General features: G+C 35.8%; 5 protein-coding genes across 6 annotated transcripts; 3 read left to right on the forward strand and 2 right to left on the reverse strand.

The window, feature by feature from the left end:
* Nucleotides 1-292: 292 nt before the first annotated feature.
* Nucleotides 293-4,993, reverse strand: LOC108861764 (uncharacterized). 2 transcript variants are annotated; one of them, XM_018635715.2, is made up of 16 exons: nt 4,809-4,993; nt 4,463-4,550; nt 4,267-4,368; nt 4,095-4,166; nt 3,767-3,914; nt 3,380-3,642; nt 3,015-3,165; nt 2,665-2,774; nt 2,472-2,559; nt 2,046-2,375; nt 1,883-1,957; nt 1,607-1,784; nt 1,297-1,516; nt 1,106-1,214; nt 821-1,000; nt 293-600 (listed from the first exon to the last, which is right to left on the reverse strand). In XM_018635715.2, coding segments are annotated over exons 4-16 (2,031 nt in total). In that variant the 5' UTR covers nt 4,097-4,166; nt 4,267-4,368; nt 4,463-4,550; nt 4,809-4,993; the 3' UTR covers nt 293-423. The 2 variants fall into 2 exon arrangements, with proteins under 2 accessions (XP_018491217.1, XP_018491216.1); XM_018635714.2 differs by having other exon boundaries at nt 4,805-4,993.
* A 194-nt stretch (nt 4,994-5,187) lies between these two features.
* LOC108858942 (xyloglucan endotransglucosylase/hydrolase protein 2-like) lies at nt 5,188-7,473 on the forward strand. The gene is made up of 4 exons (XM_018632789.2): nt 5,188-5,570; nt 6,257-6,357; nt 6,482-6,675; nt 7,077-7,473. Exons 1-4 carry the CDS (start codon nt 5,375-5,377, stop codon nt 7,471-7,473), a joined length of 888 nt encoding a protein of 295 aa, XP_018488291.1. The 5' UTR covers nt 5,188-5,374.
* A 2,567-nt stretch (nt 7,474-10,040) lies between these two features.
* LOC108861016 (xyloglucan endotransglucosylase/hydrolase protein 2-like) lies at nt 10,041-12,124 on the forward strand. The gene is made up of 4 exons (XM_018634849.1): nt 10,041-10,224; nt 10,942-11,042; nt 11,139-11,332; nt 11,728-12,124. The coding sequence occupies exons 1-4, from the start codon at nt 10,041-10,043 to the stop codon at nt 12,122-12,124; spliced, it is 876 nt and encodes a 291-aa protein (XP_018490351.1).
* Nucleotides 12,125-14,287: 2,163 nt separating this feature from the next.
* Nucleotides 14,288-15,833, forward strand: LOC108862364 (S-locus-specific glycoprotein). Its single transcript, XM_018636467.2, has one exon. It carries the CDS (start codon nt 14,316-14,318, stop codon nt 15,645-15,647), a length of 1,332 nt encoding a protein of 443 aa, XP_018491969.2. The 5' UTR covers nt 14,288-14,315; the 3' UTR covers nt 15,648-15,833.
* A 2-nt stretch (nt 15,834-15,835) lies between these two features.
* Nucleotides 15,836-22,603, reverse strand: LOC130494449 (pre-mRNA-splicing factor prp12-like). Its single transcript, XM_056985970.1, has 15 exons — nt 22,313-22,603; nt 21,847-21,957; nt 21,629-21,705; nt 21,459-21,542; nt 21,148-21,235; nt 20,895-21,037; nt 18,863-20,786; nt 18,388-18,695; nt 18,002-18,299; nt 17,762-17,917; nt 17,518-17,662; nt 17,328-17,404; nt 16,823-16,959; nt 16,556-16,664; nt 15,836-16,372 (listed from the first exon to the last, which is right to left on the reverse strand). Exons 1-15 carry the CDS (start codon nt 22,511-22,513, stop codon nt 16,169-16,171), a joined length of 4,062 nt encoding a protein of 1,353 aa, XP_056841950.1. The 5' UTR covers nt 22,514-22,603; the 3' UTR covers nt 15,836-16,168.
* Nucleotides 22,604-27,317: the final 4,714 nt, after the last annotated feature.

Here is a 27,317-nt window from a genome sequence, read left to right on the forward strand (position 1 = left end):
TAGTCTTGTGATTAAGGCCACTAATACAATCATCATTCCTGAGATCTTGGACATTGTAGATCAATTAAAACTTGTTTTTTTTTTTTTTTTTGTGTGTGAAGAAGTGTTGTGATGAAATAGTAGTAGTAGTAAGCAATTGTGGTTTTATAGGTAGACAAAAGTGGAGAAACGATTGAAGATTCTTTGTTTGTTACGTTCTTTGTTACAATTATGTGTGTTTATAGGTAGACAAAACCTTAGAAACAGAGAATCTTGCGAAAACCAAACAAGAAAACTGGCTTGAGGATTCTAATAGCTCAAAGAAAACTAATCGTTATTTTATTTTTAATGAACCAGAAAATCGTTTCCTTATAAAGATCCAAACAACAACCAAGTATTATTTTAGGTTTATTGAGAACATAAAACATGGTAAGAAGTTCTCTCTCAGACAGCAACTGAGGAACTGGTCTCATTAAGAAGACCATGGAACGTGTAATACTCTGAAGTTTCTTTGAATCCAGGAATCAGTTCCGACAAGACCCTTAGTATTGCAGCCAAATGTTGCATATCATTCGACGCGAATGCTGCTTCCAGAAACAGTGACGATCGCACACTCGTCACCTGAAATGTGCACATACCAAATGAACTTAAAAACCGAAACAAGAATTTAATGTAATCAACCAGAAATCAATTAAAATTCCATACAAATCAGACTCAGGTTATACCAAAAGTATATCAAACTATATAAATATTTGTAATGTGAAACTGATATTTTAACCGAACCAAATCAAACAGAATGGCCACGACATGTAATTTGATCTGTTTAAGAAAGTGTTTGTACCTTACGCTTCTGAGCATAACGCAGAGCTTCAAGATAGTATCCATCTTGCACAAGGGAAGAGATATACTCATGGTGCAACGAGAGCTGTCTCAGCATATCAAGCCCAAGTTTACTTACCCGCAGGTTTTGACGACCACTCTCGAGAAGCTGGAGCGCGACTTCCTTTGATGGTTCGATTATCTGCAGGGAGATATATGGAGCACCAAAACTTTGTGAACAAGAAACCATAGACTGAGGTTTTGGATGTTCTTAGTTAAGAACTTAGAAGTTAATTAAATACAAAACCTTGTTTGTGATGAATAGTGACAGTTCTGCAAATCGTTTACTGTGTGCTAAAAGTCTGATGGTCATCACATAAATGTTGAGATCCACTTTGAGTTTCTCTGCGCTTATACTGCAAACAAAGGAGTCAAGGTAAAAAGTAGTAAGAACGTTAAGAGTTCGATGACTCCAAAACATAATGAATAGCTAATTACCTGCGAAGGAACTCAGTTATGATAGCAACTAGGTAGTCAGATTCCTCAACCATCGTTTCCTCCACAGAAGCAAACACAAACTTGTAGAGCTCATCAGGTGAAATGGCTGGTGATGAAAGCTGAGATTCCTGCTGCTCATCAGCAGGACCAGATGGTACATTTATTTCAACTTCTTCTTCTTCATCAATACTGCTTCCAGATGCTCTACCTCTTTCGTTACCTTAAGTTGATAAGAGGACAAGATGTGGTAAGGGAGAATGCAATGCGTTCATGCATAAATCAACTTTTTTTAGATTCAATAGGTTTTTACCAGGAGATGATGCTCCATCAGTTGGAGTAGTCTTTTCGTTCTTTAGTTCCTTGTATATACCAGCTTTAACCGAGTACGAATATGCTGTGACCAGTACATCTATTGCCTGTGTAACCTGAGTTGCTGGTCTGCGTTCCAGAATAAGAGCCCTTGCTATCCCCAAGCACAGTTGTTTGGCCTGATACAAACGCACTCATTAATATTATCTATCAACCGCATCATCATGCTTAGTTTAAAACTCTTATACAAAACACATAGCAAAAGAAAGTTTGGGACCTTATTTGCGTCCAGCTTCCTTCGCTGTAGAAACTCTAGAAGAGACGTCCTGTCTGAGCTGCTAGCGGAAATTGCCTGTAGCACATAGTGTTGAATACTAAACATTTGCGATGTTATCTAAAAGTTAATTGGTATGTGGATACACTAACAAAGGTAAACTTGCCTCAAGATCCAAATGTACCCTCCAGAGAACCTTGTTAGTCTGATCCAGGATAAGGTCTGGAACCAGAAAGGTCCATGCATCTTCATACATGACTATGTTTTCATTGCTTGTAGATGATTCTGCGCTTTCGTTTTCCATGTTAGCAGCTTGGGACGATGAGTCGGAGCCTTGGTAACCCCTCCACAGTAAAGGAAGAGGAGCAGAGACGGGAGCTCGAGAATCCACAAATAAGTCGTAGATGATAACAACCTTTGCATCGATTTGGTGGACAAGCAATAAGTTGTCAACCACACTCACCGACAATTTGCTTGAGTATATTGGCAACGAACCCTGTAAACGAGAGCCAATGGAATGAATGAAGAAAGAACAGAACCTTGAACACAATGATCAGCAATGTAATTAGTAACTGAGGAAAAGCAAACTTACTTGTTGAACGACTGCATCACGGTAGAACCTGTATGTATTGAGAAGCATAGCTTCTCTGTCCACTTGTAAGCAATATATTCGGCCATAGCTGTAAGAAAATGGTGAAAGTTTACTCTCCAGCTACATAGTGTAATGAGTGAAGAGAAAGTTTACGAGGAGAAAGGAACAGAAGAAACAAATAGAAGAATCGTACACAGTGACTAAGTGGACATCTCCAGGGGAGATAATAGGTTTGCTGTTTGATTCAGTTGTAGCCAGGGTCATCTCAAATTTCGGCAAACGAACAACTCCTGCAGTGGAAAGCTGTAGAGTAGATTAAAAAGGAATATCAGGCTCATATCTATGATATTCAATAAGTTAAATAAATGTTAACTCAATCATAAAAGCTCATTGACAACTCTAGCATAGACATCATAAGGACCAAATATCTATAAAATTCATATAGCCAGTTTCATAGTTCTTTTTTTTTTCTTGGGGTTTGTACACATGTTTTGGACAAAAATCTATAAATTTAATTTAGTTATGGCAAATTTTGCGTAATACCTGAAACCCAGCAATTGTCTTGCACTGCAACCCTGATGCAAGAAGAACCAGTCGAGACTCATGTGTGTAGATGTACCAATTCACATTCACTTTCTTGGTTTCCACCAAACGTAGATTCATCGCAGAATCACAAGCAAACAAGTCCATGCCACTGAGAAAGGAAAGAGAGAGAAGAAAAAAGAACTTTCATCAGAGAGAAAAAAAATTAGAGAGACAAATGATTAGCGAAATGTTAAACATACAAATCTTAAAAAAGAAGAGCTGGAGAGAGACAGGAACAACTATGTTCAAGTCGCTCTTCTGAGAACAAGAATGGACATTGTTCAATGTTAGTTGAAATATGAAGACAATAACATGAACCCCACCTGGTTTTTACAACTGCAAGATCACATAACGGAGAGTCGCTCCAGAAGAATCCGAGAATGCTCTCTGACCCTGGCCTGCATTTGTGGGTAAGTGTTTTCTTGGTCTCTCGATGAAAAAACTGGATTTCACAGTCAGATCTCTGGACAGCTATAACTTTTTTATCAAGAGAGAATCTGACAGATAGGATAGGCCCGTCACTTATAGAATCAACTGAAGGAGATACATCAGGATTAAAGGGAGGAGCTGTTTCCCATGAAAAGACCTAAACATAAAAAATGAGGAGATCAGCCAGGGATAATGGGATATGGATCATCAAGCTTAATATAGTTATTAAATATGGCTGAAAAAAATAAAAACTAAACCATTCCAAATGAAACGAAAAAAACCTGATCAGATGTGACGCATATTAGCAATCTGTTGGCATCATCGTAGAACAACCCCCTGGAGTCAGGAACATTGCAACGTAGGGATGGATGTTGTATATACGCATGTGACAAAGCACCAGAGCCGACACTTGACTGTGAACTTGAAGGCCTGCTAGACATAATCTTAACCTTTTAGTTGTCTATATTTCTCAAAAAAAAACCAGAATGTAGTCCAAAATGTCCCATCTTATGATTGGACCGAATCACTTAAAGTTGTATCAAAAACATATCGCAGGCTATCACTCAGAAACGTTACACAAGATGGAAAAAAATAAAAAGAGTGGCGTACATGTTAATCAGTGCTGATAAATGCCTCTGAAGAAAAGGAAGATATAATCGTGATTCAACCCTTTCCTCGGATCTGTAAGGGATTAAAAAACACAAAACTAGAACAGATTAGTCTAAATTAACGAAGATAGAATTAACAAGACAAGTCTTTTGAAATTAAATTGCATTATTACCGTATGTTGCATACAGTTCTTAAGAGCAAGAAACTGTTTTAAGCACAAGTCTTTTTCAACCTCGTGGACTTTAGATGCAACGCAGCTCCCGTAGTCTTTGGCCTTGTGACAACAAAGTGCATTTTTTTAAGTCAATAACAAGGATTGAGACATTCCCACAAGACAATGTATGTAAAATGGAGGCAGCAGAACAAACCTGCTTAGAACAAGTAGCTAGAATCCTTCCAAGTGTAGAGGCGGCGGTGGAGGAGTTTTTTTCTTTCATGCCTGCATTATTGCTGAAGCTGAGATGAAAACATTGGAAGCGGTTCAGTTCAATCTCAAAAAACAAAAACAAAAAAAAAAGACAAAACCAGTTGATAGACCGACCAAAGCTGTGTCCGAATAACTAAAAATAATCATTGAATTTAAGAAAGAAGATCATAATCAGACAACAATTTCATCTCATACGGTAAAAATATTACATCATTTAAAAAGGGGATTACAGAACAAACAAAAACTGAATCACACAACGTACGACATAACAGAGAAGCGTTACCTACGAAAAAACAATGATGGAGATCAATTTAAGCACAGTGATGATGGGGTTTCTCAGATTCAAGCAGAGCAGAAACGAAGTAAAAAAGTTTCGATCTTGATAACGAACAGACCGAATCTCGTTGGTGAATTTGACGGTAAGGTGTTCTTCTTCAACGACGTGGGATCACCGTGTGAAGAAAGACCAGGCGGATCAACACGTGTGGCTTAGGCTCAGGTCCTGAAAGCCCATTTCTGTATTTTTTTATTCTTCGGCTCATGAAGGCCCATTATATATTAGAATTCATACTCATCAACAAATACTTAGCTTCAGTCTCGCTAGATAGTTATAAAAAGAAGGGGAATAATACAGCACACAATTTCTTATGCTTGACCAAAATATCGTTGACCATAATATCTTTTGCCAAAACATCATTCACCGAAATATTTCTTTACCAAAATAAACATTTGTTGCCCAAATTTTTTTTTTTTGATAATTTAAGCTTCTAATTAACCCCGAATATAAAAAGGGGAAGATGTCTCATCCGTAAGAAACACTCAACATCCTTTTTCAAAAGAAAAAAAACTCAATATGAAGTTTCAAACGAATAAGAGAGAATATATATTTTCAGTTTTGGACTTTGTTTTAGTACTGTTCTTGATCTCTACCGTTGATGCAAGGGCTCCTGGAGGTCGAACGTTCGATGACAACTATTATGTTACGTGGGGAAATGTCTTGAAACTCAACCAAGGGACAGAAGTCCAGCTCTCCATGGACCAAACTGCAGGTTCATTAAATTGATTTTTTTTTCTTTTCAGTAACGACGTTGTAAAAAGATGTGGGTGCATATATGTATTGATTTCAGTCGATGTTCTATATATGGCACAGTGTCGTCGATGTTAATTCAAACTTAATCTTCTAATATTTTCTAAAATTAATATAATTGAAGTTTGTATTTATCTCTTTCAAAATATTAGAACACACATATATCGATATAGACTAAGAATGTGATCATGTAGTTTGTCATCTTTCTAGATTCAAATTATCAAAATGCATGTTAATGACAGTAAAACCGAAACAATGAAGAAAACTTAGCATTTTAAATTACAACAAGTAAGGAAAATCCTTCCAATTTTTTTTTTTTTGATGTGCATGTCTCCAGGTTTCGGAGTTTATTAATTAATTTAATTTTTTAAACTGACTGTTTAGCTTATAATGCAAGAATTTGTCCTCATGGTGTTATTTTGTATATCTAGTTCATGGATATTTGAACTGCGTTTTTATGCATCTCATCATGTTAAAGCAAAATGTTAAGATTTTATGGTTTATGATTGCAAGCTTTAGGGTTATATAGAGTTCATGATTTCCTATTTAAATTGTTTACGTTTTTTTTTTTTTTTTTTTAAATTGTTTACGTTGTTAGTAATTGTGAAATAAAATATGATTTAATATCTGAATTTATATCACAAACAGGTTCTGGTTTTAATTCTAAACACAAGTTCGGATCAGGATTCTTTGAAATGAGAATCAAGTTGCCTCCAAAAGATACTGCTGGAGTTGTGACAACTTTTTATGTACGTTAGCGTTTTAATCTAGCTTTTCCATTACATTAATTTGAACTTTAAATATTGTGAATTTTGACCAAAGAAAAAAACATTGTGAATATGTTTCTTTATACATTTTGTGTATTGGTTTCAGTTGACTTCGAAGGGAGATACCCAGGACGAGCTAGACTTCGAGTTCCTGGGGGATAGAGAAGGAAAACCGATACACATTCAGACAAATGTCTTTATCAATGGTCAAGGAAATAGAGAACAAAAGTTTGTTCTTTGGTTTGATCCATCCGCAGATTTCCACACTTATGGGATTCTCTGGAATCCGTATCAAATTGTGTATGTTTTTTCTCTCTCTCCCTTTGTTCTATTTATATATTTTTTTTTCATACACAATTATCGAATTTGTGTCCAACCATGCATTCTGAATAGAAGAAACTTGAACACATATACGACTAAATTTCAGTATACTCAATCATGAAAGCGTACGACATCTTTTCTTTTAAATCTTACATGAGCCGAATAAATAGAAAATTAGCTAATATTAGACTTCGTTTTAACAGTTCTACAATATTGCTAAATTTTAACAGTTTTACAATACAGTAGAAAAATCGTTTTGTTTTTCTAACACAGACGTTACAACAAAAACTTGAAACATTTAACAATACAATTCACGTTTATATTATCGAGCACCATGATGATTACATACTATTTAATTTTTGTTTCTCCTGATATGGTAGGTTTTACGTGGACAAAGTTCCAATACGAATATTCAAAAATAACAAAAAATATGGCGTAGGCTATCCATCAAAACCGATGACAGTGGTGGCTAGTCTGTGGAACGGCGAGGGATGGGCAACAGACGGTGGTAGGTCCAAAATTAACTGGTCATATGCTCCTTTTAAAGCCAATTTTCAAAGGTTTTCTGATTCTGGTTGTCACGCGGATGGTCCGAACATTAACGCGAAAGTATGTGGTTCAACAACCTACTGGTGGAATACGGTCCAATATAGTATGTTAAGTGCAAATGAAACTACAGCATTCAAGAATGTCAGAGCGAAGTACATGACATACGATTATTGTTCTGATCAGCCTAGGTATCCTGTTCCTCCTACGGAATGTCGATTGAATCAATGATGGGTATCTGAAAAAGATTACTAGAGAAAAGTATCAGACTAGTGTCTTCTATCAAATATATCGTCATAATTTCAACGAATTTTCAGTGATATTAATAATTTTATGATATTTATATTACATAGACGACTCATATATTCTTGATCTAAGTGAAGTACCTTAGACGTGCAACGTTTTATTCTTGCCAGAAACCATATCAAAATTCACCTGTAACGTTTTATTCTTGCCAAGAATGTATCAAAATTCACTCTACTCTAGAATATGCAATGTTTAACCAGTTTTGTTTTGTTTTTTTGCTAAGAATGCTAATATCATATTAATGATTGTTAGAGTTACAGCATGTGTAATCTAATGTCTATCCTAGAATGACAAAAAGTTAAAAACAAGGTAGACTAAAGGGAGATAATAAACACAGATGATTGAGAGAGCTGAAAAGCTTCTTACGTCTCTTGGCAATGAGCGTGTCCAGCACTTCCCGATAGATGAGGCAAGCGACAACAACTGCAGAGATTTCACACTGATTGCGGAGGATATATTGTTGTGTTGCTTCCATATGTGGTAGACCGTTGCATATGTGGGACAGACCGTTGAAGAAGTGATCAGATCCAGGAGAGCAACTCGTTCCAGTTGTGGAAAACCGGGTTAGAGGGTTAAGGCGAGAGAGGGGCATGCTCCAACTTCCTGGCTGTAATCACAGGTGAGCAGCAAATGGTCCCTAGTCTCATCATCTATGGAGAAGAAGCAACAAGAGGGTTACACTTGGATGCCCCGAGAGGCAAGGCGCACTCTGGTGGTAGACAATCAGCATTTGCCACTCACATTGTGAATGCATGTTTTGGAACCGATGGATCCTTTGAACCAGACAGTATCAGCCAACTGTTTTTTATAGTTCCCATGGTCTTAAAGCTTCCCACGTGAGAGCTGAGGAGAATGTAGTCGATATACTTTAACCAGTAAAACGATGATTATAATATTCGGTAAACAGTGCATAACAGTATATCTATTTATGGATACAGTATAGTCTGCTACAACATTTATCCTCCTCTATTAATATGCATTGAGTGTATATACTATTTCCACATATATATATATATATATATATATATCAATTTATAATTTTAATGTTTGTTTTATTTAAAAATTAATTAATTAGAAACAAATTTCAAATTAATATTATAAGTTATAAAACTTCAAATCATGTTGATAATCAATGTATTAAATTATGTTATTTTATTTCATAGTATTATTTATGAAATGTAGATTTTGGGCTAAAATATTTTCTATATTAATAATCAAATTAAGAAACTTGGATTTGAAATTAAACATTTATTGTATATGGATCGAAAAGAAATCCAGTGACACTAAAAGATTATAAACAATCACAACCTATTTAACATTAACAAAATGACAATAGCGTAGGATGTTCAATCCGGTAAAACCGAACTATTTAAAATCGACCGAACCTAAATAGAGAAAATAGTTTAGATTGTACCAAATAAATTGAATATATGTTATTTTTAACAAACCATGGTTTACTATACTGACTGACCCAACCCAAGAAATCGATTAAGTAAAATATTAGTATAGTTATATATAAATTTGATAGTAATTTGTATGTGGATCAATATTTCTAATAAGAATCAAAGAAACTAGTTAAAGTATTATTCACTAAAATCATAAAATAAATATAAGATAAATGTAATTATGATATTATCAGTAGATATTGCTAATATAAATTGGTAATATCTATTTAAAAATTAAATATTCAAAATATCATGATAATTATATATTAACAATATCATGATAATTAAACTAATAATTTATCTTAAAATCACAGAGAAGATGATAAGTAAACAAATTCACTAAAATCATGGAGAATATGACAAGTAAGCGAATTTATCTATCCTAAAATCATAGAAAAGATGACAATAATCAAATTCACTAAAATTATTTTGATTTATTAGGGCCAGCCAAAAAATCAGTTAAGCCAAAAATATTAATGTGTACAGAAGTGGAAAAGCCACTTTGGAAACCCATTACAAATATTTTTAATCTGTTTTAAGCATATATAAAAACAAATAAATTACATAATAATTGTTATACAATAATTATATATATATATATATATATATATATATATAATCTTAAAATTATTTATTATGTGTATATATATTTAAATTTATATATCATGTCTAACAGATATGAATTTTTTCAAACATAAACCATCATCATAATTGTAAATATAGATCATCTTATATAGAACACACATAATCTTATCATTAAAAATAATTAAATTTTGAACTGAAATAAATTCCACTCTTTTAAAGTACTGATAAAAATCAAGTTATATATTAGAATTCATACTTATCAAAAAAAAATTTGCTTAGTCTAATAAGTAATAGTATCATCAGAATGTCATTGACCAAAATATTATTGACCAAAATAAACATTTGTTGACCAAAATAATTTTTTGACAATTTAGGCTTCTAATTAACCCCCGAATATAAAGGGGGGGGGGGGGGGGGAGATGTCTACTCCGTAAGAAACACACTCAAAACATAAAATTTCAAATGAATAAGAGAGAATATATGTTTTCAATCTTAGATTTTGTTTTAGTACTGTTCTTGATCGCTACCGTTGATGCCATGGTTCCTGGAGGTGGAGGGTTCGATGAGAACTATAATGTTACGTGGGGAAATGTCTTGAAACTCAACCAAGGGAAAGAAGTCCAGCTCTTCATGGACAAAACTGAAGGTTGGTAGTGGTTGTTTTTACACCAAAATAAAAATAAAAACTGAAGGTTGATTAATTGTTTTTTTCATCTTTCAATAACGCCGTGGTAAAAGGATGTGGGTGCATATGTATTGCTTTCAGTAGATATTCTATATATGGCACAATGTCGTCGATTTCAATTCAAACTTAGTCTTCTAACATTTTCTAAAATTAATATAATTGAGGTCTATATTTATCTCTTTCAGAATATTACAACACACATATATCGATATAAGAAAATGATAATTTGTCATCTTTCTGGATTCAAATTATCAAAATGCATGTTAATGACAATAAAACTGAAACAATGAAGAAAAACTTACCATACAACAAGTATGAAAAATCCTTCCAATTTTTTTGATGTGCATATCTCCTGGTTTTAGATATAATTATTTTTCTTTTTCACTTTCTTACATTTTTAATATAACTTTAAAAACTGACTGTTTAGCTTATAATTATAATGCAAGAATTTGTCCTCGTGATGTTATTTTTTTCATCTATTTCTTAGATATTTGAACTGCATTTATGCATCTCATCATGTTTAAACAAAATGTTAAGATTTTATGGTTTATGATGCAAGCTTTGGGGTTATATAGGGTTTGGGATTTCCTATTTAAATTATTTACGTTGTTAAACTAGCTAGTATTGTAAGTGTGATATAAAATAAGATCTAATTATTTGAATTTATATTACAAACAGGTTCTGCTTTTGAGTCTAAACACAAATTCGGATCAGGATTCTTTCAAATGAGAATCAAGTTGCCTTTAAAAGATTCTGCTGGAGTTGTGACAGCTTTTTATGTACGTTCACGTTTTAATCTAGCTTTTTCATTACATTAATGTGAACTTTCAACATCGTGAATATGTTTCTATCTACATTTTGTGTATTGGTTTCAGTTGACTTCGAAGGGAGATACACACGACGAGCTAGACTTCGAGTTCCTCGGGAATAGAGAAGGAAAACAGATACTAATTCAAACAAATGTCTTTACCAATGGTCAAGGAAATAGAGAACAAAAGTTTGTTCTTTGGTTTGATCCCTCCACAGATTTCCACACTTATGGGATTCTCTGGAATCCGTATCAAATTGTGTATGTTTTTTTTCTCTCTCCCTTTGTTCTATTTATATTTAACATTTCACACAATTATCGAATGTGTGCCCAACCATGCACTCTGGAAAAAAAAATATGTCAGTATACACAATCACGAAAGAGTACGACCTCGTTTCTTTTAAAAGCTTTACGAACAAGAACATGAACCGAATAAATTGAAAAATAATTAGCTAATATTAGACTTTGTTTTTAACAGTTCTACAATATTTGCTAAGTTTTACCAGTTCTCCTATACAATGGAAAAGTTGTTTGTTTTTTCTAACACAGACGTTAGACCAACAACTCAAAACATTTAGTAATACAATTCACGTTTATATTTTCGAGCACCATGATGATTTCATAATAATTTTTTTTTGTTTCTCTCGATATGTTAGGTTTTACGTGGACAAAACTCCAATACGAATATTCAAAAATAACAGAAGATATGGTGTAGGCTATCCATCAAAACCGATGACATTGGTGTGTAGTCTGTGGAACGGCGAGGGATGGGCAACAGACGGTGGTAAGGCCAAAATTAATTGGTCATATGCTCCTTTTAAAGCCAATTTTCAAACGTTTTCTGATTCTGGTTGTCACGCGGATGGTCAGAAAATTAACGCGAAAGTATGTGGTTCAACAACCTACTGGTGGAATACGGTCCAATATAGTAGGTTAAGTGCAAATGAAACAACGGCATTCAAGAATGTTAGAGCGAAGTACGTGACATACGATTATTGTTCTGATCGGCCTAGGTATCCTGTTCCTCCTACGGAATGTCGATTGAATCAATGATGGGTACCTGAAAAAGATTACTAGAGAAAAGTATCAGACTAGTGTCTTCTATCAAATATATCTTTAGATTTTTTTTTAAAAGATCAGTAAAGAATTATATTTGCTAATAAATATATGATATTTAAATATATGATATTTATATTACAAAGACAACTCAATATATTTTTGATCTAAGTGAAGTCCTTAGATGTGTAACGTCTTATTCGTGCCAAAACAGTATTAAAATTCACTTGTAACATTTTATTCTTGCCAAGAACGTATCAAAATTCAGTCATACTCTAGAATATGCAATGTTTAACCAGTTTGTTTTTGCTGAGAGTGAAAATATCATGTTAATGACTGTTAGAGTTACAGCATGTGTAAATTAATGTAATCTAATGTCTACCCTAGAATGGTAAAAAGTCAAAAAACAAGCTTGAGTAAATACTAAATTACATAAGATAGCCGAAATACTTCTATTGCTCTTGCCAATGTCCAGCACTTCTCGGTAGATGAGGAAATCGATTTCATATGTGGTAGACAGACCCTTCAAGAAGTTCAGATCCATGAGAGCAGCTTATTCCAGTTGTGGAAAAGTCGGGTTAGAGGGTTAAGGTGAGAGAGTGACATGCTCCAACTTCCTAGATGTAATCACAGGTGAGCAGCAAATGGTCCCTGGTTTCAGCATCCGTGGAGCAGAAGCAACAAGAGTGTGAAACTTGGATGCCCTAAGACGTATACTATTCTATTTATGGACACTACAAAACTCTTCTTCCTCTATTAATATGCATTGGGTGTTTTATACTATTTCACTAACGAATATATTATAGTATAGTTTGTCAATTTCACATCGTTCAAAACAAACAAAAAAAAGTTCTCCATTTTTGTGTGAAATTGTAACATCCCTGGAGCACTTCATTACATAGTTGGTTTGTCAATTTTAGTTCTCTATGTTGTTACCATTAGGGCTCCATTGAATGGTTTCAATATCCCTTATTAATTAAAATATAAAAATGTTAATTTTTGGCAAAGTTGCATGCATTCACTAGCAAAAATAAAAATATATAATGTGAATATGGACTCATCCAATGCATACCCAACTACATATAAAAGTTCACATGATACTAAATTTTCCAATGATATAGATGCCCTCAATCATGAAAAGAAATGCAATAAATATTTCCACCAATCTTTTTGCTCAAGATTTTTTTAATACCATGAAGTTAAGACCGAATCATGTAATCTCTTCAAGCTCAAAAGTATATCATGTAAAATTAATTTTGTCTCAGAGGTCATTCCAATTAGGGACTTCTAACAAAGTGGTCACAATTCTTTCAAATTGATCAGCTAATAACCTCTGATTTTCTCAAGATTTTCGATTCTTAGCTTTATTCTTGACAATGCTGTTTTATGAATTTTTTTTTTAGATATTTCAGATTTATGGAATTTTAGAGCTAGCTGGTGCGACTCACAAATAGATTCTCTCTCAAAAAAAAAACTGTGTTTTATCAAAATTTTCCCTTCTTTTTCTTTTGAGTTTCCATTTTGTATTATTTCGTTGGACGTTGCAGTTTAAGTTAAACTGAAGGAAAACAACATATGATATGTTAACATTTAGAACAAAAAAACAACAACATATGATATGTTATGTCATTTGGTCAAAAAACACATGTTATGTTACGTTGCATGAGAAATCAATTTCACGTGGTAAAGTTATTGACCAATGACAATAGTTTGTTAAAATGAATTAAAGAATAGCTGGAAAGTCATAGAATGTGGAAATAACAATTTTCTTGTCTGCTGAAAAGTATATAATGTCTACACTTAAGACATAAACCATGCAAATTTTAAATCAAACCATCCACATTAGTTTTGCAAATCTAATAATTAGCATGAAACACAAACATAACCTTTGAGTGGAGGTATAGTCTACGAATAGACATTTTCCTAAACATTTAAATGAGTCGAAAGCAACGGATCCATATCTGTGTGGCCATAGGAAATCGAACCCAAAACCGTATTGAAGCCGAAACTCTCTCAAGTATCACTAAGCTAACTTCACTGATATTGAGACCGAATCTAATAAATTAATAATCATTAGTTTTTTTTTCTTTTTCTTTTTCAAAAAATAATCAGCATGCAACAAAATTTTCTATAAATAACGGGCGAGAAAAGAAGAAGTGGATAGAAAATTAAAGTAGTGAAGAGAGAGATGAAAGGTGCACTACCAAACTTTTATCACTCTTGCACCATATTTTTCTTTGTCTCGCTTCAGTTTCATCATGTGTTCTCGACCAATACTTTGTCATCTAACGAAACTCTTACAATTTCAAGCAACCGAACCCTTGTGTCTCCCGGGGATGTCTTCGAGCTAGGCTTCTTCAAAACCACCACAAGAAACTCTCAAGATGGTGCTGATCGTTGGTATCTCGGCATCTGGTACAAGACAACCTCTGATCAGAGAACATACGTTTGGGTTGCCAACAGAGACAACCCTCTTCACAACTCCACTGGAACGCTCAAAATCTCTCATTCATCAAACCTCGTCCTCCTTGACCAGTCTGATACTCCTGTCTGGTCAACGAACTTTACGGGAGTTGCGCATTTACCAGTTACGGCAGAGCTTCTCGCTAACGGCAACTTCGTGCTTAGAGACTCCAAAACCAAAGACCTAAACCGGTTCGTGTGGCAGAGTTTTGATTTTCCGGTGGATACTTTGCTCCCGGAGATGAAACTTGGTCGGAACCTCATCGGTCCAGAAAAGGAAAAAATCCTCACATCTTGGAAAAGCCCTACTGATCCATCAAGTGGAGATTATTCGTTCATACTCGAAACTGAAGGTTTTTTACATGAGTTTTATCTACTGAATAATGAGTTCAAAGTGTACCGAACCGGTCCTTGGAACGGAGCCCGGTTTAACGGTATACCGAAAATGCAAAACTGGAGCTACATTGTCAACAATTTCATAGATGAGGAAGAGGAAGTCGGATACAGTTTCCAAGTCAACAACAACCACAACATCCACTCGAGGTTTAGAATGAGTTACACAGGGTACTTACAAGTAATCACATGGACTAACACAGTACCGCAACGTAACATGTTTTGGTCATTCCCGGAAGATACATGCGATCTGTACATAGTTTGTGGTCCTTACGCTTACTGTGACATGCACACGACGCCTACGTGTAACTGTATCAAAGGCTTCGTTCCCAAGAATGCGAGGGCATGGGAGTTGAGAGATGCGTCAAGTGGTTGTGTGAGGAGCAAGAGGCTAAGCTGTGGAGAGGGAGATGGGTTTTTGAGGATGAGTCAGATGAAGCTACCGGAGACAAGCGAAGCGGTTGTGGACGAGGTGATCGAGTTGAAGGAATGCAGGGAGAAGTGTGTTAGAGATTGTAACTGCACCGGGTATGCGAATATGGATAACATGAATGGGTCGGGATGTGTGATGTGGACCGGAGAGCTCTTGGATATGCGGAAGTACGATGCTGGAGGTCATGATATTTATGTCAAGGTAGCAGAAGCTAGTCTTGTCCCCTCGTAGATATGAAGGATCCAATAATATGCTAAAACTTCAGGTGATTCGGATTTCATATGTAGATATCCGGATGCGATGTTTTTAGATATAATATCTAAAGTATCTAAAATAAATGATGTGAAATCCTTATTATTTATGTATGTTTTATATCAATGAAACGTTTATTCATCAATAATTTTATGTTATCATATCACTTGTATACTAGAGCAATGAAAAATATATTTGGGTTTTATGTATATACACAGCGATACCAAGTCCTATGCATTAAAACCCACATGTCAACTTCTGTACATAGGAAAGCAAGTATGATCCATGTCTCAGGGACTAGTCGTTAAGACTCATTGCCCACAAGAACACAAGGCAGCAGCTCCTAAGACTATGGAGAATTTTTTTCCAACTCAGTTTCCAGCTACTAAGAATTTGTTGGACTCACCATATCGAATAACTGAAACCGTCAGTCGTGTCAAATGCTGGCCTTTAAGTAGCAAGCTTACAGAAGAAAGGGGGAGGGGTGAGAAGAGGATGACCTAGTGCAGAGCGTAATGGACACGCTCTAGCAATTGTACAACTTGGTGTAGCATGAGAGGCGGAGAAGGAGATTGTTTTGAACTTGCTTTTATTGTGCTTGGTAAGGGCAGAGGCGTCGTCGATAAAACTGACTCCTGCTGTCTATTTGTAAGCTCCAAGAACTGAGCAAGCATGTCACCATCCAAAATCTTTGTCGCTTGGGACTGCAACATTGTGAAAAACGACTTATGTTTCGTACTATACCAATAATGGATAAGAGATAATTTGTATCAAATATCTTCTTTATATGTCCACCCACCGAAGTGAGAACTCAACTCTTAGAAAATGATATTTCATCTCACATCTAGAAAAATTAGAGCTGTTTTTTTTCTTTTTAGTTCACTTACCGGAATCTCTCGACCTCGGAACTCCTTGTGATCATTACCAAGAACAGGAGCAGTCAACGGATGGACCACAAGCTTTGCTTGGACGGCTTCTAGGAGCTCATATTCCTCCCTACATAAACTAATTGTGGTCAGTCACTGAACCTCCCATTGAAAATAAACACAAGACCATAAAGCTTCTACTTGGTGAAAAAGAAGGCCACACGAATTTTATATTCTGCAAACACTAGTGATATTATTATATATAGAGTCAGATATATTAAATCATACCTTGAAATAGGAGCAAAGACGAATATACTTCCCAAGAGTGTGCCAGCTATGATAGTGTCATCAGCTGCGTCAATGCTTTTATTAAGACCATAACTTCGCAGCACATCATCAGCTGGAAGTTTGTAAATGTTGCCACCCTGTTCACGAATGTAGGAGTAAGCAGTAATGAATTGATATATACAAAGATCATATTGGTCAATCTAGTAACTGCAACGTCCATACACTAACTATTGCCCTGACAGTTCTGAAAACAGAGGATTGAACTTGCACCAACTAAGCTCAAGGAATTGTTAGACATGGACTAATGCGCCAAGCAATCGTTTTCTATAACCTAAAGACAATTAACATACTTATCTAAAGAAGGTAAACAACATAGTATTAAGCTTGTTAACAATAATATCAGACAAGTACATGAACAGAAAGCAATTCAGAGATAGAAGCACTAACTTTTTCAAGTTATGACATTGGTACAGTGATATTACTCACTGCAAGTTCAGGATTTTACCTTTTTGATAGCCATGGCAACCTCACCCATGTGATAAGCACAGTTTAGATTCAGGTTGGACTCCGGACTTGAATACTCTGGATCACCACGAGGTATTTTCAGTTAGCAAATTCTTCAGATTCATAGCAAAGACTCCTCTATTAAGACTAATATATGAGAGCTTAACGAGCAAAGGGTAAGTGTTTCTTACCAAAGTCTGAATGGTCTTTGCAAGACAGGATAGCTATACTCCCCTGGCGATCAGATACTGCAACAGAATTGGCATCCATTAGAAAGCAATCACCAACTAACCGCTGCGCTGGATCACAAAATACTTGGTGAAGTTTCTTCACATCCTTCAATAACATGACAAAAAAAAAGAATTATCATAATATTAACAGCCAAAATTTAAGTAGGCAAACAAAGAGAATGACATATAAGACAACAGTACAAACCTCATGATAAGAATAAAACAGAACACCATCACGGCAATCTCCAACGACAATTCTAGTCAAGTATGTGCGCAGAGATGTTATCATGAAACGAGTCCTTCCCACCGCAAACCTCTTCATCTTATCAGGAGTCTCGTTCGGGAAACCACATACATAAAACTATTGAAGAGAAGCATACTTGTTAGCAGATTAGCACGCTAAACAATTGGCAACAGAACAATAGATTGTCAAAGTGAGACTTACGGCATTGCCAGCAGACGCCAGGAAGAAATGATCAAGGTACGGACAGATCGCAAGTACCATACCCGGCCAAGTGGTTGCACATGCTAATTTCAAATGCCATGTTTCAGCTTCGTCAAGTTTGATATCATCATCGCTGTTATCATCTGGACTGCTGCAGATACTACTGCTTGATAGTTGTTCATCACGAAAAGGTGATGTACGTTGGGAAGATGAACCATCTTTTGAACAGATTGTCATTGAACCACTATCCGAGTTTTGAGTGTGTACAAAGCAGAGAATGAGTATTCGTCCTTTTGTACTGTAAAATAGCCATTCAAAGGAACACAATCAGCAAAAAAAAAAAGTTTGTCGAAATTAAAAGTGGCTAAAGAACAAGATTTTCAAACCTTTCAGCTTCACCACTAGGTAGTATAGCAGGACCAGATGACAAACTCGTCCCAACCACAAGGACTTGCTCATTTCCCACACGTACAAGCTCCATCGACTTTCCAGTTTCTCCGGGTTTGAGCTTGTAGGATGACAACACTGATCCACTGAGCGGATCCACGCAGCATATATCAGACGTACCCGAATCACACAAATCAATTCTCATCACAATCAACAGTTTGCTTTCACTATGGTAGATAACCTTTCTCGGAGTGCCTCCAAGGTGAAACTTTTGCGCATTAAGCCGTTTGCTGTGCACCATCTCCACCTACAAAACAATCTAATACGTCAGAGGTAACTAAACTGTAGAAAATAAATAACTATGTCTTTGTTTGTTGCTAATAATATTCCAAGCAAGCTACATCAGAAAATTAAACATTGACTAGCTGCTAGTCAGTGAAAGTCTGGAACTAAAATTTGTAAGAATATAATTACCAGGTGTAAACAGTTCTCTGCAACAAAAAGAATTCCTTGAGGGCATTCAGATGAGCATACAGGAGTTGCATGAGTAGAAGGTTGGAAAGAGATGGAAGTGTAGGAAAGGCTTTGTCGAGCTGTGTGTAACAACCATGGCCTGTCACTAAGAGCTATGATATCTGAATCTAGTGAATCACTGAACGGAACCAGAAAAACAGGTGTGATGCCGATACGTCGGGTGGCAATTAACACAAGGTTGATGGGTAGTGAATTGTCTCTTTCACCCACAACAATGTCCATCTCTTCTTTACATTGACTACTCAACCCGGATGAATGTGAGAAGGGAGGCCACTCAAAACGAAGCAGCATCCCATTTCTTAACCCGGAAAGAACATAGATTTGATCAACTAACACGAGTCTTACATCCTGAGGGATACATCCACGAATAGCAGTTCCCATTGTATTTGTTAGCGATACCATCCCAGAGGCAAGGACTCTAAGACCACCACCATCTTCTGAGAAGGAGAGGACCTCAACAGAAGGCTTATGTGTGCCAATCAAAAACGTATAGCCTCGCTCCATACCAGAAGGGATCGCAGCTTTGCAGCTACTATCCAGGGCAGAAGCGCGGGATCTCTTCTTCCCAATAGATTTTTGAGGAATTGAGATGCAGGAAACCTCGAACTGCAACTCCACCCGTTGAATTTCGTAGATTTCGCAGCAGTGAGATGATACTGATTTGACCCCAAGAACATACAGGAAACAGGGGTTAGACGTAGACACAACTATTAGATTTTCAGCAACTGCCCCCAAGCTGATACTGACGTTTCCTGGAAACCAAGAGGAGACAAATGGTGAAGAAACCGGAATACCATCAGACTGAGAATCCATGTTGGGCATGCATAGCCTTACTGCATCTTGGTGAATCTGTACCAATAAACCATCGGCAACAAGCCCACATGCCAAGGTGCAGACATCAGGCTGGAAACCAACTGAGTCAGTGACATCTTTAAAACTTAATCCCACAGATAAAACCCTGGTCTCCTCAACAAAAGACAGAACAAGAAACGAATGGTACACATCATGAAGCTTTATTTTAACAGTCCAGGTACCAGTTATTCCTTGATAAACAGGAGCGGTTTTCAGAAGTTTTTCTACATTAACGCCACTACGAATGATTCTTAAAGAGCCTTCAGGAGTTACACCACAGCAAGCAAACATTTGGTCTCGTTTCTCATTCTGGTCATCCACAACCGAGAAATCCAAGATCGGAGCAATGTTTTGAATGGAACTCATCCAATGTAGCTTCTCTTTTCCCAATTTGAAAACCGTTCCATCCGCCATTTCGGCAAACGTGGCCAAGAATCCACCTTCCACCCATAAAATTTCTTTGCATGGTAAACCTTTGTATAAACACTCTGATATATTAATCTTAACACCGTCATCTTCATATACGAGTTCAAACACGAAAAATTCACCGTCATCTAAGCAAACAATCATCCGGGGATTATAGTTATGATCCGGCTCCCAAGTCCATGAAGAGACATGCTTAGAACTCAACTTTCCAGTGTCGCTTTCAGTATCTATGAACATGGGATCCCAATCGCTAAGCTTTAACAAAGCAGATGCAGCAACATTAGAAAGACCCTCATCGTCTCCGTCTTGTACTCTACACGACTCTTCAACAAAATGTTCTTCCACTAATGAAGCAGGAACAAGATCTAAGGATGTCCTAACCAAACAGCAAGGGTTTTGAGGATCTCTAAGATCCATTAAGAGCGCATCACCAATTCTAAACAGGAAGGCAAATCCAGAGGAGTGAGGAACTTCAACAATACTATGTGCCAGAGCCCCAGCTTCGACATACTCTGATATTAAACATATGGATTCTTCTTTGATGTTCCATCCAAATAAAACCAACTCATTCAGGAGAGATCCTTTCCTATACCAATCAGAAAATTACTGAGGTAAGCAACTCTTGGATCACAGACCCTTATGAGAAAGAACAGTAACTAAAAACAAAACTATTTGAATTGCACGAATTCCATACCTATTTAAAACAATGGCAAGAACAGGATCATAACCCTTGGATTCAGTAAAACCTTTAGAAATGAAACACATGCTCCAAATAGTACCAGATAATTCTTCTATAGAGTTACTCTTCCCACCGTCCTCAGAAGGATAAAAAATCCTCTAAAAGTTAAAAAAAAAAGAAATATTATATCACTCATGAGTCATGTCATGGTTAAAAGGATCAAATGAAGTTACAAGATGCTCCCCAAGTTGTTGACAGAAACCAATACCTCATGAATAATATCAGCCATAGACGATGTGGAGAGGGAAAATAGAGCAAAGCGATCATGGTATGCACTGACAGCAAGAAAGAGACCACTGCAAAATGCATAATATGACTCAATATTACTCTTTAGTATACAAGATATAAAAAATGTATGTTTAGCATTAAGGTGTGGCTTGGAACGTGAACACTCCCACGAATTCAGTTTTCTAGAAAATCCAATAGTGAGCACTCCAGCACTAGGCAATATAGTAACGAGTGGCATCTAAAGGCGTCAACAGAATCATGGTTAAATAGAAACCGGCATGCAAAACTTGCCTAGAATCTACAGTGAGCATTCTTCCAAGTTGAGTCCTCGAGTTCCCTGGACTAGAAAGTTGAACATGTTGTATAGGAGAGAACCTACACCAAAAGGCAGTAAAATGAGTAAGATAACAATGACATGAGGACTTCTTCGGGAAAAAAACAAGAATACAAGAGGAAGAAACCTGTGCATTTCATTGCTAAATGAGAGAAAGGAGAGCTTTCCAGAATCAGAAAGAACAGCCAAAAGGTCTTTTCCCATCTGAAAAAGATGAAAAGAGGATTGACATATCAAATCACAGATATCAATTAAACTATTCCGTGTTTGAAAAAAATCTTTGCACAACTGAAACTCCTGATCACTAAAATAAAACTATTCCGTGTTTAGATGTAAAATTCTTACCTTACTCCGAGGTATAACAGCCAAATCCTTAATAGTTCCAAATACATTCTGCTCACACACTGATTCAACAATCCCATCTTCACCTATAACCACCAGCTCTAGACAGGTCTCCTGATGTAAGAAAAAAAAACAGCATTCTAGTTACTGATTACACATCAAGATTTTAATAAAGCTTTTCCCACCACAAACACATAGAATAATCATGGATCCATGATGATGCCTAATCTCTAACTTATACTTACAGTAACCTAATGCAACTCCCAATTTGTAACCACAAGAAAACATACAAAGTCTACTCTTTTCACAATGCCCTCAACACAAAAAGAACAGTGAGAAGTTGAAACAAGTGAGATTGTGGCAGAATCTCAATCCCTAGAAAAGAGATATATAAAAAGGAACGAACTTTCACACAAATAAATCGAAACCCAAATCCTAAAAAGTAGAGATTAGAGGAAGAAGGGAGCACCTTTCCGAAAACGACGTCGCGGGAGGAAGGGGAGCGGAAGTAGCCATAAGCAACCTGGAGGACGACGCTGGGAGGGAGGACGCACTTAGCGAGGTAATGATCACCAGCGGAGGAGGAAGGAGGAAGAGGAGGAGTGGGAGCCGCAGTGGCGGAAGATGATTGAGACTGAGCGGAAGATTCATCCTCCGGAGCTGCCATCATCAAAATCAAATCAAATCAAACACAGAGGAAACGGCAAGGGACGTGTTTTGTCTAACTTTCTCTCTCTGTGTCTCTGTCTCTCGAAATAGATTAAAAAGGGAAGATCTTTTTATCAGGTGACCCTAAATTTATTTAAGTTTGTATTATGCACCCAAAAAAAAGATTAATCTGTAATGTACAAGTGATAGCAAAACTAACAATAAAACTATCATGTCAGAAACATATAATTTATTTAAAATTAATTAAAACGGTTTTTTATTTTTAAAAAGTATTTCCATAATATTTACATGTTGACTAATTTTTATCATATTAGTTATTTAGTTTTGGTTAATGAAATTTATTGACATCATCATATATTTCAGCCAGAAAATAAATTTATTATAACTTTTTATTTTTTTGGTACTCAATAAATCATCAGATTTTGTAGATAAAAAGAAAATTAGAAATAATAGCCATAAAATATTATAATTAGTGAATAACCATATAATATCATAGATAAATATAATGTTTATATTATGTATTAATTATATTATTTACTTTTAATAATCTGAATCACATGTTTCCTTCAAAACTAAGAGTTCAAGCATGGCTACCAAAAAAAGACCTTCAAAATCAAATAGATTAAATCTTTAAGAATATAAGAAAAAACAATAGTAGTCTAATTATTATATGATTCTAGTTTTATTCTTTCAATCTGAAACAACAAAAAAAATCAGATCCATAAAAATCATCTTTGAATCAAATTGAAAACATTACTATACATAAAAAAATCACCAAAACAAAACCAAAATCGTCTAATACAAAAATAAAATCTATAAATTGAAAAAAAATCGATATAAAGATCAAAGATTATTTAACATACAGAAAAAAGATTCAAATAATGCAATATAAAATTAAGATAAAAAAAATCACTTTAAAAATGTCATTTTTTTTCTCAAAATGGAGACAAATATTATTTAAAATTCATTTAAATATTGTTTACACCAGATTAATCATATTTTTAGCCAGATAACAAACTTATTATGAATTATTTTTCGTTTTGGATACTCAACAAATCATCATTTTATTGATAAAAAATTGGAAACAATGACCATTAAAAATATTTAATTAGTAAATAACCATTACAATATCATAGACAGTGTTATAAACCATTGGATGGACGGACATAACCGAACCGTACCGGACAGTACCGGGTGGACGTACCGGACAGACAATACCGAACCGGACCAGACGCATGAAGAAGAAAGGAAGACTTAGACTTTACCATATTTATGTATTAGCATATTTGTATTAGGATATTACTATTTCCATGTAGGAAATAGGATCTTTCCATTTATCTCTTCCTTGTAACATGTATATATATAGATACCTATTGGCATATCAATAATAAGAAGAAATACAAGTTTTACAACACGTTATCAGCACGAGAGCTCTGAGAAAATCCTGAGTGAATTTCGAAACCCTTTTTCCCAGCAACCACCATAAACCCTAGAAATCAGACGAAACTTCAAAACACCGTATCTCCTCAACCCGACGGATCCAGACGACGAGATACCTATCAAATTCAAGATCTTGACGAGACGAATCCAACGCCGTCGACTTCATCGCAATCCGATACCGGACGCGTTCTCACGAGCTATTACAAGAAGCGCCGTCAACTTGATTCAAAACCCTAATTCGGACTCAACTTCAAATCGACGTATCTCTCAAACCATAAGGAGTTAGCCGAATTTCCATATATCAAATTGAAGCTCTCTACGAGAAGAATCCAGCGCCGCAAACATCGTCTCAATCCAACTTCAGACGCGTTCTCCACCTCCGTTTCAATCCGCGTTGACAATTTCCTTTTTACTAAAGGAAACCCTAGCTGTCTTTCCATTCTCATCCGACCAGCACACATACCGACCATCCGACGAATTGATCAGCACCCGATAAGCCACCAGACGATCCGACAGCTCATCCAACAGCCGGTAGAGGTTCCGGACGATCCGATCAGCCCGTTCCTTGCTTGCGATAGACGTTCAAGCCGTTCGCGGTTTTCTCTCTTCTCTTTAGATGGTCCAGTTTCAGATTCTCTCCAATATAAAGGTAAATAAAATCTGACACACCCTTTGGAACCATATCAAAACGAATTTGGTTGTTTGCTAAAGGATTGAACATTAAAATTTGATGAAACTAAAAACCTAGGACAATTGAATCCCTAAATAAATTTGAGAAATTAGGATTTGGTTTAGTTCTCCCGTTAAGTTGCTAGATCAAACGGTCATTAGGTTGTTAGAATCGCAAATATTCCTTATTCAATAAGAGATTGATTAAATTAATTAAAATCAAAACACTAAGTGTTCTTGGATCTCGAAAACCTTATGATCTGAATGATCAATCGGAGCCAATAGAAATCGATCACCCCTTAAACCCATCTTGGTCGATTTCACAAACTATAAATTCTATAAACTGAAATCTGAATTATTTTCTTGATTGCTTCATTGATTGATTTGTTGAAATTTCCTTTCTGCTAAAATGGAAAATTTCCTTTTCTGAAAAAATAGAAAATTTTATTTTCTGAAAAGTTTTCAGCTTTTGTTAAATTGCATATTCCAACTGAATTTGAAATAGGAATATTGCTAGAATGCTCACCATTGATCATTGATTGCTAGGTTGATAAAAATCGATTGCATTAAGTTATAATCATTCAATCGGAACCGTGTGGTTCACTTGCATACATAATGATGTTTAGGTTGTTAGTATGATTGTTCATCTAGGTTGCTAGACTGTCTGATTCATTAGGTTGATAGATTTACATTAAATCCGACCTGAACACTTAGAATCATCCTGCTAGGATAGATTAAATGAATCTGACTGTTCATACTAACCAGCCGTGTGGCTTTGCATCATGTACTGTGGTCGTGTGACCTAAGGGTCGTAAGACCTGATGCATTATAACCCTGAACATATAGTTTATATTTCATATATCACTTGTCTGAAATTTTTTTAGTTAGGTCCGCAGGAACCTAGATCACATAAGAACACTTGAAAATTTCTGAAGTTGATATATGATTGCTTAAAGGGATATTTCATATTGATTAATTAATACTTGTTAGAAATTTTTGTTTTGGTTGGTGTAAACCATTGATATATTGAGTGATAAAATTTCTAAAAGTATTTTCATGTTTGATTGATTATTTGAATGCATGAATTCTAAGAATTGATTGATTGATTGATATGATTCAGATGTAAACCTTGGATTATGATACCCTAGAAATTTCTGGAGAAAATTATCTAGGATGGGCAATGAATATCTCATATATACTATGGACAGAGGGTCTTGGGAAATGTATCATCAAGGATGATCATGGAACCAAGAACGAAATGGCATTAACAGTAATGAGCCATCATCTCATTGAGGAACTGAGAAATCAGTACCGAGATATAGAGAGCCCCCGATGCCTCTGGACAGAATTAATGTCCAGATACACTAAGGTGTTATTACCAAAAATAAGGCATGAGTGGATGAGCCTCAGATTCCGAGACTATGGGTCCATGGAAGAATATAATTATACCCTGTCCGAAATAGCTCATAACCTGATATTATGTGGTGAAAAGTTAACAGATGAGAAATTACTTGAAAAGACATTCTCTACAGCAGATCCAAGAGATCTATTTTTACATCATAGAGAGAAATGTTTCACCACATACAATGATCTGTTCTCATACTTATTACAAAGAGAGTGGATGAATAAAATAAAGAATGAGATGAGTGGTTATGAAGCAGATTGTGATGAAAGAGATAATAAATCCGAGGAAGCCACATCCAAAGTGACAGTTGGAGTGGCCGGCTTGACCATAGGCTAAAAGGCCATTTGACATCCTGAAATTTTGCTTTGTTTGTTTGATTTACTTTAAATCTTATTATGTTATATGATTTGGTGTTTTTATGAAAACCTTTATTGGAATTTTATTTATTGAATGATTTTTATTTATCTTAGAATTACAAAGCATAAAAATATCCACGAAAAATAAAAATAAAATTCTCCCAATAAATCTTGTTCTAGAAGGATAGTTAGACCACAGCCAAGACATTGCCTGAAGGGCATTATATAAACCCAATTTCGTGGCCCATTGAGTACTAACAAGAAATGGTTTCCATATAGAAACAATGGGCAAAAGAGAACAAAAGGTTCCTACAGATTTTGAAAGAAAAATCGCCTAAGGCCTTATAAGAAAGTGGTCAAGACTATACCTATATACTCTACTGATTAATACTATGCTAAGATCAGTATGATGAGAGGCAAAAGAGCCATGGTAACCAGTTGGTTAACCATACAAAATTACACTTAATGGCATGACCGGACTAGCCATCCGGATCGATCCAAACTTGATGCAAATAATTGAAAGGCACAAAAGAGTTATCTCATAGAATCTCACGTTGTGAAACATGTACACAAGGGAAGCTCATGAGGCCTAACTGTCCCAAGTATCATGAAATGGCATAATGGTTTATAGCATGTTCATGAGGGGGAGAATACACACCCGTGTGGTACATGACCATACTATAAAAACATGAACATGATCCGTGGGACATGGTCTATGACCATGGAAAATTAATACAAAGACAAGCCACGTCCATCATGATAAACCATCCGGTCGAGACCGGGATGGATGGACAGGACGTGGACGCGGTCAACAAAGTTCATACGACCGTACCACGGACGATGAAACTGACCGGGTCGAGAACAGAACCATGGACAATCATTTGGCCGATTTCCTATAATACAAAGGCCACGACCTAATGCTTGGGAACACACTG

This window comes from Raphanus sativus, chromosome 5 (assembly GCF_000801105.2).
Source record: "Raphanus sativus cultivar WK10039 chromosome 5, ASM80110v3, whole genome shotgun sequence".
Classification (NCBI taxonomy): domain Eukaryota; kingdom Viridiplantae; phylum Streptophyta; class Magnoliopsida; order Brassicales; family Brassicaceae; genus Raphanus; species Raphanus sativus.

What these genes read in the sequence shown, in the direction of transcription:
- LOC108861764 (XM_018635715.2), bottom strand. An exon ending in CACTATTCATCACAAACAAG is followed by an intron (nt 1,001 to 1,105) that starts GTTTTGTATTTA and finishes ATCTCCCTGCAG; the next exon opens with ATAATCGAACCATCAAAGGA. An exon ending in GTTATGCTCAGAAGCGTAAG is followed by an intron (nt 601 to 820) that starts GTACAAACACTT and finishes TGCACATTTCAG; the next exon opens with GTGACGAGTGTGCGATCGTC.
- LOC108858942 (XM_018632789.2), top strand. Translation starts at nt 5,375, where the DNA reads ATGAAGTTTCAAACGAATAAGAGAGAATATATATTTTCAGTTTTGGAC. An exon ending in GAGTTGTGACAACTTTTTAT is followed by an intron (nt 6,358 to 6,481) that starts GTACGTTAGCGT and finishes TATTGGTTTCAG; the next exon opens with TTGACTTCGAAGGGAGATAC. An exon ending in TGGAATCCGTATCAAATTGT is followed by an intron (nt 6,676 to 7,076) that starts GTATGTTTTTTC and finishes CTGATATGGTAG; the next exon opens with GTTTTACGTGGACAAAGTTC.
- LOC108861016 (XM_018634849.1), top strand. Translation starts at nt 10,041, where the DNA reads ATGAATAAGAGAGAATATATGTTTTCAATCTTAGATTTTGTTTTAGTA. An exon ending in GAGTTGTGACAGCTTTTTAT is followed by an intron (nt 11,043 to 11,138) that starts GTACGTTCACGT and finishes TATTGGTTTCAG; the next exon opens with TTGACTTCGAAGGGAGATAC. An exon ending in TGGAATCCGTATCAAATTGT is followed by an intron (nt 11,333 to 11,727) that starts GTATGTTTTTTT and finishes TCGATATGTTAG; the next exon opens with GTTTTACGTGGACAAAACTC.
- LOC108862364 (XM_018636467.2), top strand. Translation starts at nt 14,316, where the DNA reads ATGAAAGGTGCACTACCAAACTTTTATCACTCTTGCACCATATTTTTC.
- LOC130494449 (XM_056985970.1), bottom strand. Translation starts at nt 22,513, where the DNA reads ATGATGGCAGCTCCGGAGGATGAATCTTCCGCTCAGTCTCAATCATCT. An exon ending in GCGACGTCGTTTTCGGAAAG is followed by an intron (nt 21,958 to 22,312) that starts GTGCTCCCTTCT and finishes TTCTTACATCAG; the next exon opens with GAGACCTGTCTAGAGCTGGT. An exon ending in CTGTTATACCTCGGAGTAAG is followed by an intron (nt 21,706 to 21,846) that starts GTAAGAATTTTA and finishes CATCTTTTTCAG; the next exon opens with ATGGGAAAAGACCTTTTGGC.